The following is a 13,845-nucleotide window of genomic DNA, read 5'->3' on the forward strand; positions in this document are numbered from 1 at the left end:
TTTCTCACGGGGACCTGCGTCACAGCGCACAGCAACTCTGAGGAAGGGTCCCGACCCGAAACGCCGCCTATTCCTTTCCTCCAAAGATGCTGCCTGACCTGTTGAGTTATGGGCCTGTCCCACTTACGCGACTTTTTCGGCGACTGCCGGCACCCGTCATTGGTCGTTGCAGGTCGCCGAAAATCTTCAACATTTTGAAAATCCAGCGGCGACCAGAACAAGGTGCGACTCTTTGGGCGACTACTCACGAACATACAGGCTTCACCCCGCGACATGTCGCCAGCGTGTCGCCTGTATGGTCGTGAGTCGTCTCCTCAGTCGCCCACAGAGTCGTAGCGTCTTTCTGGTCGCCGCTGGATTTTCAACATGTTGAAAATTTTCGGCGACCTGCAACGACCTATGACGGGTGCCGGCAAGTCGCCGAAAAAGTCGCATAAGTGGGACAGGCCTTTAACTCCAACTATTTGTGTCTCACCTCTGAAAGAGAAACCTGACCCCGAATCGTTTTCAACATTTTGGTTTATAAGCCACCCAAGCGCAATATGAGGTGTTCTTCCTCCAATTTACGTAAGGATAGCAATTTTTCACAAATTCACAAAATTCACAATTTGCAACTCTTTATCCTTTTGTGCTCACAACTGTCCCTTCATCTCCGCCCTTTGGCCAACCCTCTGCCTATCGTATAACCCCCTGGTCAGTGTTCATCTAATACCGACCATGCTCTCTCCTGCCCCCTCATCTCTCCCCCCCACCTTTCCCCACCCCCAACCACCCTACAATCAGTCTGAAGAAGAGTCCAGACCCGAAACGTCACCCATTTATGTGTAAGAAAGAACTGCAGATGCTGGATAAAATCGAAGGTAGGCACAAAATGCTGGAGTAACTCAGCGGGTGAGGCAACATCTATGGAGAGAAGGAATGGGTGACGTTTCGGGGCCTCACCCGCTGAGTTACTCCAGCAATTTGACGTCACCTATCCGTGTTCTCCAAGGATGCTGCATGACCTGCTGAGTTACTCCAGCACTTGGCGTCTATCTTTAACCTGAATCGTCGCCTGTCCCTTTCACTCCACAGATGCTGCCTGACCACATGGACAGGTACATCGTTAGGAAAGGTTTAGAGGGATATGGACCAAACGTGGGAAAAGTGGGGCTAGCTTAGATGGGGCATCTTGGTCGGCAGCTGGGCCGAAGAGCCTGTTTCCGTGCTGTGTTACTCTATTGACTCTTCTCTCTCCATTTTGAAATCTTATAGTTATGGGCAGTGATTGGTCAAATCGGGTTTCGGAGCATCCTGGGCAATACGGCTCACCCCCTCCGTGACACACTGGTCAACCTGAGGAGCACCTTCAGTAACAGACTGGTTCCACCTAGTTGCAGCACAGAACACCACAGAAGATACTTCTTCACTGTGGCTATCAATAGACAGTAGACAATAGATGCAGGATCCAGCACCGCCATTCAATGTGCTCCTTGAGGTACCAAGGTCTAAGCGGAAGCTCAGAGGGGATAGAGCCTTTTCTGTTGCTGCTCCGGCACTCTGGAACACCTTGCCGCTGCACATCAGACAGGCCCCCTCACTGTCCATCTTCAAATCCTCCCTAAAAACACATTTTTATTCTTTGGCTTTCGACACTGGCTGAGGCATTGCTCCTGTTCTTAGTGCTTTTAATGTCTTTTAATTTTTAGTGTGTTTTTTATAGTCCTTCGTTTTACGGTTTTTAATGGTTTGTAATAGCTTTTTGTCCATGAGTTCTCATGTACAGCACTTTGTGGCAACTGCAGTTGTTTAAAGTGCTTTATAAATAAAGTTATTATTATAAAGTTATTATCATGGCTGATCATCCACAATCAGTACCCCGTTCCTGCCCTCTCCCCATATCCCCTGACTCCGCTATCCGCTATGTAGCACCCTCGTGATAGTATCCAGAGAACCGGCCTCCACTGCCCTCTGAGGCAGAGAATTCCACACACTCACAACTCTCTGTGTGAAAAAGTGTTTCCTCATCTCCGTTCTAAATGGCCGACCCCTTATTCTTAAACTGTGGCCCCTGGTTCTGGACTCCCCCAACATCGGGAACATGTTTCCTGCCTCTAGCGTGTCCAAGCCCTTAATAATTTTGTATGTTTCAATAAGATCCCCTCTCACCCTTCAAAATTCCAGAGTATACAAGCCCAGCCGCTCCGTTCTCTCAGCGTATGACAGTCCCTTCATCCCAGGAATTAACCTTGTGAACCTACGCTGCACTACCTCAATAGTAAGAATGTTCTTCCTCAAATTTGGAGACCAAAACTGCACACAATACTCCAGGTGTGGAATACAACTCCACAGTCTGTACAACTCCTCCCCCTTCTGTCGTGGGGTAGACTGACCCCCCCCCCCCCCCCAATCTTTGTAATAATAATAATAATAATGGATGGGATTTATATAGCGCCTTTCTAATACTCAAGGTACATCCCCAATCTTTTCCACGTCACTTTAATTTCATGTTTCATGTATTTTGTGTTTTTTTATTAATGTTGGCAGATCAATTTCCCTCCTGGGATAAATAAAGTTCTGTCGTACTGTATTGTGGGTTTAGATGGATAAGATGATTTGATTGCATTGATCATCTCTGCGTATATTGTCAGATTGCGACCCTCACCGCAGCCCAAACAGCATAGCTGTGGCAATCAGCCCCTCGTCTTCCACCAGTTAATGGGAGTGGCTGCAATGCCCGGTCTCCACCTAATCCATCTTCCAACCATGAGGACTTGGTTTGCACACATCTAATTTGGGGGTGGTCACGGTGGCGCTGCGGTAGAGCGGCTGCCTCACGGCGCTAGAGACCCGGGTTCAATCCTGACCACGGGTGCTGCCTGTATACCGCTATCACCCCTCTCCACCCCAAGAACCGCGTGATCTCCTGGGGAGGCAAAAAACCGGATAAAAACCCAGGTCCAATTCGGGAAAAAAATCCGGGAAATTCCTCTCCGACCCCAATCCAGGCGATCGACACTTGTCCAGGAGATCACTCAGGTCTTACTATACTAACCATACCTAGGTCCATATCCCTGCCCTCTCCCCGTAGCCCCTTATCCCCTTGGCAGCTAAAAAACCATCTATTTTTGACTTAAATATATTTAACGTTTCTGCTTCCACTGCTCCCTGGGGCAGTGAATTCCACAAACTAACCACCCTCTGGGTGAAGAAGTTCTTCCTCATCTCAGTTTTAAAAGAGCCCCCCCTCACTCTGCAACTATGTCCCCTAGTTCTAGCCTCCCCGATCATTGGGAACATCCTCGGTGCATCCACCCGATCAAGGCCCCTCACGATCTTATACGTTTCAATGAGATCGCCTCTCATTCTTCTAAACTCCAAAGAGTAGAGTCCCAGCTTACTTAACCTTTCCTCATATGTCAATCCCCTCATTGCAGGAATTAATCTTGTAAACCTTCGCTGCACTGCCTCCAGGGCTAGTACATCCTTTCTTAAGTATGGACCCCAGAACTGTACACAGTATTCCAAATGTGGTCTCACTAATACCGTGTACAGCTGCAGCAAGACCTCCGTGTTTTTATACTCAATCCCCCTAGCAATAAAGGCCAAAACTCCATTGGCCTTCCTGATTGCTTGCTGCACCTGCATACTGACTTTTAGTGATTCATGTACTAATACCCCTAGATCCCTTTGCGTTGCATTACAACGCAGCTCCTCCTCATTTAGAAAATAACTTGCCCTATCATTTTTTTCCCCAAAGTGAATGACTTCACATTTATTAGTATTGAGGAGTTTGTACCTTCTGGAGTTTAGAAGGATGAGAAGATATCTCATTGAAACATATAAGATTGTTAAGGGCTTGGACACGCAAGAGGCAGGAAACATGTACTAGTGTACGGGGTGATCGCTGGTCGATGGGCCGAAGGGCCCGTTTCCGTGCTAGAGTCTAAAGTCTATGGATCATTTTCATCAACAACATTATTGTTCTTTTTTTTCAAGCAACTTTGAAAGGAATGCAGGAGGATCTTCAGAAAAAAGCTCTGCGAGCATTACAGAGGTGAGCATGGGTTTTAAACATTGATATATAATATATGTATACAAATCTCATTGCAGGAAAAGCTAAAACATGCGGTTGCCATGACGACTGATGGGGATGAGACATTTTGCGTGCAAGCCTTACTCTCACACAGCACTTCTCCCTTCTCCGAGCTCTCCAGTGGAGAGGAAGCACTTTGTCACTCCTTGCGAGCGCATCAGTGACAGGGTGAGGCCTAGTTCTGGGATCAGTCGCAACATAGATTAGTGTGGCTGTCTGTGGCCGTCCTGTGGCACGGAAGCAGAAACAGTGGCCGATCATGGGGAGCGTTCTTGTGTCCAACAAGGGACAGATGTCAGCATCGAGAAAAGGGAGCAGCCAGCCTTCTTTGAAGACACAAGGAGCTGCAGATGTGTGTAGGAAGTTACTGCAGATGCCGGTTCACCGAAAATAGACACAAAGTGCTCTAAAGACAGACACAGTAACCCCTACATTCCCTTTTTCTCCCTGGCCTAGTCATCCGACCAGTTCCATTGCATCTTAAGGAAAGCAAACAATACCAAAGCAGCGATGTAATGCTGAGGCTCTATAAGGCGTTGGTCAGGCCGCATTTGGAGTGCAGTGAGCGAATTTGGTCCCCATATTCTGAGGATGTGCTGGCTCTGGAGAGGGTCCAGAGGAGGTTTACAAGAATGATTCCAGGAAGAGTGGGTTAGCTTATGATGAGCGTTTGACAGCACTGGGCCTCTACTCGCTGGTGTTTAGAAGGTTGAGGGGGGACCTTATTGAAACTCACAGGATAATGAAAGGCATGAATAGAGTGGATATGGAAAATATGTTTCCACTGGTGGGAGAGTCCAGGACCAGAGGTCATAGCCTCAGAATTAAAGGGCGCTCTTTTAGAAAGAAGGTGATGAGGAGGAACTTTAGTCAGAGGGTGGTGAATCTGTGGAACTCATTGCCACAGAGGGCTGTGGAGGCCAAGTCAGTGGATATTTTTAAGGCAGAGATAGACAAGTTCTAGATTAGTGCGGGTGTCAAGGGTTACGGGGAGAAGGCAGGAAAATGGGATTAGGTAGCAGAGGTCAGCCATGATTGAATGGCGGAGAGGGCTCGATGGGCCAAATGGCCTAATTCTACTCCAATAACTTGTGAACGTGCATCCTTGTATCCCTTCGTTATCATCTCTACCCCAGCCAACAATGGGACATTATGGGCTCCCCCCTTCCTTGGTCATCTGGGGCCTGATTTCTTCTGGCCTTTTCAAGATACAAGATACAAGATACATTTATTTGTCACATGTGCCAGATGACACAGTGAAATGTGATCACCATACAGCCATACACTAAAATAAAGAACACAACACACGATAGATTTAAACATCCCCACACAGCAGAATGAAAAGTTTCCCACTATGAGGGAAGGCACCAAAGTCAGTCTCTTCCTCGATGTTCACCCGTGGTTGGGGCCTCCGGCACCCTCCGCAGTCGCCGCTACGGGCAGCCCGCCGCTCAGGCCCGCTCCTACCTCCAGTTCCCTCAGAGACCCGAAACGTTGCCATTTTCCTTCGCTCCAGAGACGCTGTCTCACCCGCTGAGTTTCTCCAGCATTTTTGTCTACCTTCGTTGCTACATGTGTGTTCAGCTGCGGAGTTTAACTGGTTCCAAAGCTCCCCCGGCTCTATGTCTGTACCCATTGCCAAGAAGACCGTGATATTCACCTTGCATCCACCCTGAAACTCGATGGTGCAAATACAGAAGTCCTATTCTGCGGGACCAGCCTTCTCGGTGGCCGGCTGAAGGGCAATTGTTCATTTAAGTTCAAGAATACGCACACTGGCATGAACACACGATGTCATAATACAAGTTAATAAAGATACGAAAAAGAAGAATTTTGTCCCCCTTCGTTTCATAGAAACATCAAAAATAGGTGCAGGCGTAGGCCATTCAGCCCTTCGAACCAGCACCGCCATTCAATGTGATCATGGCTGATCATCCACAATCAGTACCCCGTTCCTGCTTTCCCCCCATATCCCTTGATTCTCTGGAGGACTTTGCCACCTCACACTACCTCAGCAGAGCCACTAGCATCATCAAAGACTCCACATACTCCGGTCACCACCTGTTTGAACTGTTACCCTCTGGCAGGCGTTATAGGTCAGCCAAAACACACACCTCCAGACTCAGAGACAGCTTCTTCCCCAAAGCAATCTTCACACTCAATATGAAAAAACACTGAGTATTATTCATGTTGCACTCTTCCATGCTGCTACCCACCTTGCACTTTACTATCACCATGTACAGTACTGATTCTTCATTTATCTTGATACCTAGTTTTACAACATTGTTTTTAAATTGTGCCCTGTGTTTTTATCTTTGTATGTTATGCACCAATGGAGTGGCCATAATAATTTTGTTGTATGCAGTGCTTACAATGACAAATAAAGGCATTTCATTCATTCCGTTAGCCCCGAGAGCTAAATCTAACTCTCCCTTGAATACATTCCAGCTGAAATGGTGAGCTTCACAGCGCCAGAGACTCAGAATTCAATCCTGCTGCCTGTGTGGAGTTTGCACGTTTCCCCTGTGACTGCGTGGCTTTCCTCTGGGTGCTCCCGTTTCCTCCCACATCCCAAAGACGTGCGGGTGTGTAGAATCTAGAATTGGCCCTGTGTAAATTGCTCCTTGCCTGGACACAAATGTGGAATAACAGAGGACTAGTGTGAATGGCCGATTGATGGTTGGTGTGGACTCGGTACGTCTGCTTTCATAGACTCACAATGCTGGAGTAACTCAGAGGGACAGGCAGCATCTCTGGAGAGAAGGAATGGGTGAGGTTTCGGGTCGAGACCCTTCTTCAGATTGGTTCCGCACCAATGTTCCGTGGATTAGAGGTAGTGGGAACTAGCTTCTTTCTTCTATGGACAAAAGTTTCATAAGGTCATAAGTGATAGGAGTAGAATTAGGCCATTCGGCCCATCGTCTACCCTGCCATTCAATCATGGCTGATCTATCTCTCCCTCCTAACCCCATTCTCCTGCCTTCTCCCCATAACCTCTGACACCCGTACTAGTCAAGTTTGCTCCAGTGACTTCTTCAAACCATTCCAAAAAAAAATTATTGTTGCTTCTCCACCGCAGAGCACACGGGATGTCTCCAACCGATCACCTGGCCGCCTTCTACCTGGCTCTTCAACTCGCCATCTCAAGGCAGGTAAGAACTGCTTCCAATACATTCCTTCCCATCGTGGTCAGTGAAGTGTGATTTTTATATATTGTGGAGATGACCAGATTCTTCATTGGTACGGGTGTCGGGGGTTATGGGGAGAAGGCAGGAGAATGGGGTTGGGAGGGAGAGGTAGATCAGCCATGATTGAATGGCGGAGTAGATTTGATGGGGCAGAATGGCCTAATTCTGATCCGATGACATGAACATTTTATTTATGGTTTAGTTAGAAAATCATAGATTCATAAGGAACTACAGAGTTAGAGTTGAATGTCTCATTGAGTTGTACAGCAGAGAAGCAGGCCCTTCGGCCCACCACATCCTACACCATTAGATCATAAGATATCGGAGCAAGATTAAGAAAGAATTGCAGATGCTGGAAAAATCGAAGGTAGTCAAAAATGCTGGAGAAACCCAGTGGGTGAGGCTGCATCTATGGAGCGAAGGAAAGATGGGTCTCGACCCGAAACGTCACCTATTCCTTTGCTCCATAGATGCTGCCTCATCCGCTGAGTTTCTCCAGCATTTTTGTCTACCTTCGGAGCAAGATTAGGTCATTTAGCCCTTCAAATCCTCTCCGCCATTCAGTCACGGCTGATCTATGATTCCCTCTCAACCCCATTCTCCTGCCTTCTCCCCATGACCTTTGACACCCGTGCTAATCAAGAATCTATCAATCTCCACTTTAGAACTACCCAATGACTTGGTCTCCACGGCCGTCTGTGGCAATGAATTCCACAGATTGACCACCCTCTGGTTAAAGAAATTCCTCCTCATCTCTGCCATCCCTGCTTTCTTTGTAATGAACAAGGGTCGTGGGGCCGTAACGTCACCTCTCCATGTCCTCCACAGAATCTTTCATTTTGTAAACCAGCATCTGCAGTTCCTTGTATCTCCATCTTTTTTTTAATTTTAATTGCTGGGTGTGTTTTTTTATTTAATTTAAATTGCTTGTTTGAACACTCTGAGTATTTTGGCATTTGCAAGAGTGAAAGACAATAGACAATAGACAGCAGGTGCAGGAGTAGACGATTCGGCCCTTCGTGCCAGCAACCGTTCTAAATGGCTTACCCCTTATTCTTAAACTGTGGCCCCTGGTTCTGTACTCCCCAACATCGGGAACATGTTTCCCGCCTCTAGTGTGTCCAAACCCTTAATAATCTTATATGTTTCAAAAAGATCCCCTCCCATCCTTCTAAACTCCAGAGTGTACAAGCCCAGCCGCTCCATTCTCTCAGCGTATGACAGTCCTGCCATCCCGGGAATTAACCTGGTGAACCTACGCTGCACTCCCTCAATAGTAAGAATGTCCTTCCTCAAATTAGGGGACCAAAACTGCACACAATACTCCAGGTGTGGTCTCACTAGGGCCCTGTACAACTGCAGAAGGACCTCTTTGCTCCTTTACTCAACTCCTCTTGTTATGAATGTCCTTCCTCGCGCGCGTGTGCCCCGGTGAAGGAGGAGGGTTTCCGTGAGCCGCGGGGGCTGTTTGCGTTGTCGCCCTGTCCCGAGCCTGGCTTGTTTGATTGCAGATCCCGGAGGCGTTGGGATACGTGCGGCAGGCACTGCAGCTACAGGGCGACGACGTCAACTCGCTGCATCTCCTGGCCCTGCTCCTCTCCGCCCAGAAGCACTACCACGACGCCATCAACATCATCGACATGGCTCTGAGTGAATATCCTGAGCACTTCATGTGAGTTCACAAGTGATCGGGGTAGTATGAGGCCATTCGCCACATCAGGTCAAAGTCCAAGTCAACGTTATTCATTACCTGCAGTGAAATGAATTTGCCAGCAGCGATACACTTAAAAAGAACACACAATACACAATAAAATTTAACACAAACATCCACCACAGCAATAGACAATAGACAATAGGTGCAGGAGTAGGCCATTCGGCACTTCGAGCCAGCACCGCCATTCAGTGTGATCATGGCTGATCATCCCCAATCAGTACCCCGTTCCTGCCTTCTCCCCATATCCCCTGAATCCGCTATTTTTAAGAGCCCTATCTAGTTCTCTCTTGAAAGCATCCAGAGAACCGGCCTCCACCGCCCTCTGAGGGAGAGAATTCCACAGACTCACCACTCTGTGTGAGAAAAAGTGTTTCCTCGTCTCCGTTCTAAATGGCTTACTCCTTATCCTTAAACCAGCATTCTTCACTGTGGTGGAAGGCAACAACGTTCAGCCAGTCCTCCTCCCTTGTTCACCCGTGGTCGGGGCCATAGACCCCCCCGCAGTCGCCGCTACGGACGGCCATTGATGTGCAGGCCCTCTAGTCGGGATGATCCAAACTCCGACGTCGGGACGGTGAAACACACTCGGAGGTCCCGAATCGGCACTTTCCTACCGGAGTCCGCGGCTTCAGGATGTTACTCCGTCATTCGATCTTCTTCTTGTCGAGTCCGTCTTGTTACAAATGTTGGCCTCGCTGTCATCGTCCATCCTGAAAAGGACGCAAGCTTCCGGCGACAATCAGTGGAAGCCATCGCTTGTCGCAGTAGATGATGGTGGTAGTAGAATTAGCTCAGGATACTTCCAGTTTCCAGCCCCGCGACGTGGACACTTCTGCTTTGGGGCCGCCATTCAATCATGGCTGATCTATCTCTCCCTCCTAACCCCATTCTCCTGCCTTCTCCCCATAACCTCTGACACCCGTACTAATCAAGAATCTATCGATCTCTTCCTTAAAAATATCCACTGACTTGGCCTCCACAGCCTTCTGTGGCAAAGAATTCCACAGATTCACCACCCTCTGACTAACGAAATCCCTCCTCATCTCCTTCCTAAAAGAACGTCCTTTAATCCTGAGGGTATGACCTCTGGTCCTGGACTCTCCCACTAGTGGAAAAACATCCACTCTACCCAGGCCTTTCACTATTCGGTAACTTTCAATGAGGTTACCCCCTCATCCTTCTAAACTCCAGCCAGTACAGGCCCAGTGTCGTCAAATGCTCATCATATGTTAACCCACTCATTCCTGGGATGGTTCTTGTAAACCTCGTCTGGACCCTCTCCAGAGCCAGCACATCCTTCCTCAGATATGGGGCCCAAATATGCTCACAGTACTCCAAATGGTTCCCATGTGAGTAGCTGATCCCTAGCACAATGAATGAACAGCACTGTGACATTGCATACGCGGTGATGAAGAGCATTCCACGGGAGTCAAGAGTGCAACAATGTCAAACATAGCTGCAGGACATGCTCTCCGAGATGTCCTGCAGCTGCCTTGAAAGTTGCGTAAGGCAGTGTATTTAAATCCGCTGCATCCATCACCACTGTCTCTGCACCTCCCCAAAACATTAGGTAACAGACCTCTTTGACTAAACCTTTAATCACTCCTAATGTCACCCTTTGGACTTTCGAGATACAGTGCGGAGACAGGCCCTTCGGCCCACCAGCGATCCACCATATACTAGTACTATCCTGCACACTATGGATCATGTACACTTTACCAAAGCCAATTAACCTCCAAACCTGTTCATCTTTCGAGGGTGGGAGCAAACCAGAGCACCTGGAGAAAACCCACGGCAGTCACAGGGAGAAGGTACAAACTCAGTACAGGCAGCACCCGTGGTCAGGATCGAACCTGGGTCTCTGGCGCTCTGAGGCAGCAGCTCTGCCACATCTACACTGTGGCGCGCCAACCTGCAAAAACTCGGCTGCTAATCTCAAAGATCTTTTTTTTCCCCCAAGTTTTAACTCGTGTAATTATAGTTACTTAAAATACTGCAGCCGCGCATAATTAACTTGTCACTGCGAGAGTGAATCGAAGACAGGGCTTACCACCGCATTAAATGCATGTTTACCTCACAGGCTGAGGCTTTCCCCTGCCTTCACCCTCACCGCCCCATACTTTACATCAGACCCATGCTGGGAGCTCCATCACCTCCAGGAAGAATCTCACCTAATGTTAACGCTGCTGCAGGATGTTGACTCAACAATTGCAGCTCTGCTGTTACAGCCGCCAGCTGTTTGAAGTGTCGTTGCCACTTCAGCTGTGACTAGACAGAGTCATAAAGTCATACGGCGCTCAGCCCAACTGGCTCGTGCCCACCGAGATGCCCCATCTAACCTAGTCCCACCTGCCCACGTCTAGCATAACACATGGGGTCGGCCGTTTTGGACTGGGATGAGGAAAGCTTTTTCACCCAGAGAGTTGTGAATCTGTCAAATTCTCCGCCACAGAAGGCAGTGGAGGCCAATTCACTGGATGTTTTCGAGAGAGCGTTAGATTTAGCTCATCGGGATAACAGAATCAAGGGATACGAGGGAAAAGCAGGAATGGGGTACGGATTTTAGATGATCAGCCATGATCATATTGTAGGTAGACAAAAATGCTGGAGAAACTCAGCGGGTCGCGACCCGAAACGTCACCTATTCCTTCGCTCCATAGATGCTGCCTCACCCGCTGAGTTTCTCCAGCATTTTTGTCTACCTTCGATTTTTCCAGCATCTGCAGTTCTTTCTTAAACAACAGCCATGATCATATTGAATGGCGGTGCTGGCTCAAAGGGCCGAATGGCCTCCTCCTGCACCTATTTTGCTATGTTTTCTATCACTGCAATTGTCTGAAGGGTCTCGACCCCGAAACGCACCCATTCCTTCTCTCCATAGATGCTGCCTGTCCCGCTGAGTTACTCCAGCATGTTGTGTCTAACCGCTATTGATTGAATTGATTGGTAGATACAGCATGGAAACAGGTCCTTCATCCCACGAGTGCACACCAACCATCGATGGCCCATTCGCACTAGTTCCGTGTTATCCCAATTTCGCATTCACTTCCTACGTACTCGGGGACAATTTTACAGAGACGGCCAATTAACCTACAAACCTCCATAGATGCTGTTGTACCCGCTGAGTTTCTCCAGCCTTTTGTGTACCTTCGATCTTCCAGCATCTGCAGTTCCTTCTTGAACAACCTACAAACCTTCGTGTCTTTGAGATGCGGAAGGAAACCAGAGAAGCCAGATGAAAAGCCACACGGCCACAGGGAGAACATGCACACTCCGTACAGACAGCACCCACAGTTAGGATAGAACCTGGGCCGCTGGCGCTGTGAGGCAGCAACTCTACCGCTGCGCCACCGTGCTGCCCTGGGCAATGAAACAGTGTTCTACTTCTAAGATAGACACAAAATGCTGGAGTTACTCAGCGGGACGGGCAGCATCTCTGGAGAGGAGAAATGGGTGACGTTTCAGGTCGAGACCCTTCCAATCGAAACGTCACCCATCCCTTCTCTCCAGAGATGCTGCCTGTCTCGCTGAGTTACACCAGCATTTTGTGTCTATCTTCGAATTAAACCAGCATCTACAGTTCTTTACAGCACAGTGATCTACTTGTGTAGTTCTTCATTTGGCTTCATGTTTTGGGTTGATTCTTCTCGGCCCTGAAGTAAAGCGCTGACAATGCTGTTGTTGTAATTTTATTTGGCTTCACTCTGTATACACTGCTGCATTGTATCTTGTCTTGAATCTCCGTTACTTTGCATTTTGAAGAGAGGAATGAAAGATGAGAAATCTTCTGGAGCCGGTTGCAAATAACAGACATTCCAATGTCGCCTGTGGTGTGCGTTCAACTTTTAACCTTTTGACTCAGGAACGACAATCACCACAGCAACTGATGCAACAGAAACTTTGGACTGTCCCTCATTTATATTTCCTGAAAATAAGTTAGATTAGCCTGCTGCTGTGTTAACTGCTGCACCCTGGGGGCACAGTGGTGCAGCTGGTAGAGTTACTGCCTCACACGGTTCAAGGTCAAAGTTCAACGTCAGTCTGTCTGTCTTTGTTTTGTTATTTTTAGTGTGTTTTTAAAGTTTGTGTTAATGTTCTCTGGTTTGTTTTATGTGGGGGAGGGGGTCGGGGGAAACTTTTTTTCAATCTCTTACCTTGCGATTGTTTTCCGGGTCGTATCTCCGGTCGCTCTGCGGCCTAACATCGTGGAGCTGGAGGCCTTGCTTGGGACTGACTTTGAGCCCCACCGCGGGGACGTGGACTTGCCATTGGAGCCTGTGATCCCTTGCCTGGGATCGACGCTTCAACCGCAGCCTGCGGATTTCACCATCGAGGAGCTCGCAGTCTCGGGTAGAGACCAATGTCGGGAAGCTCCAAATGACGCAGAAGGTTTGACCAGCCCCGACCCGGGGTCAGATCGTTCGGCGCAGGGGGAGCTGAGATTCCCCCCCGATGCAGGAGCTTGATCTCCCCGACGTTGAGGGCCCGACCGCCGACTATGGGAGCCAAGATCGCCCCGACAACGGAATGCTTGAGGCCCTCGACCACGGGAGAACAAAGAAGGGAAGAGATTGAACTTTTTTTCTCCTTCCATCACAGTGAGGAATGTGGAGGAGTCACGGTGGTGGATGTTTATGTTAAAATGTACTTTGTGTGTTTTGTTGCTTTTTAATGGTATGTCTGTATGGCAAATGAAATCCCTCGTATGTTGCAAAATATACTTGGCTAATTATGATTATGATATTGTCACATGTACCAATTAAGGTACAGTGAAATTTGAGATACCATACAGCCATACTAAGTGAAAAGCAACAAGACACACGACCACATAAAAGTTAACAGAATCATCCATCACAGTGGATTCCACA

The 13,845-nt window shown here is 48.3% G+C and overlaps 1 protein-coding gene across 1 annotated transcript in view; it reads left to right on the top strand.

Moving 5' to 3' along the window:
* Positions 1–13,845, top strand: part of ttc7b (tetratricopeptide repeat domain 7B) — a 300,474-nt gene that overhangs the window by 152,262 nt on the left and 134,367 nt on the right. Inside the window, exons 13-15 of the mRNA XM_033027545.1 lie at positions 3,979–4,036; positions 7,155–7,227; positions 8,775–8,935. Of these exons, the coding sequence (XP_032883436.1) occupies positions 3,979–4,036; positions 7,155–7,227; positions 8,775–8,935 (292 nt within the window). The remainder of the gene's footprint in view (positions 1–3,978; positions 4,037–7,154; positions 7,228–8,774; positions 8,936–13,845) is intronic.

This window comes from Amblyraja radiata, chromosome 9, assembly GCF_010909765.2.
Source record: "Amblyraja radiata isolate CabotCenter1 chromosome 9, sAmbRad1.1.pri, whole genome shotgun sequence".
Taxonomy (NCBI): Eukaryota; Metazoa; Chordata; class Chondrichthyes; order Rajiformes; family Rajidae; genus Amblyraja; species Amblyraja radiata.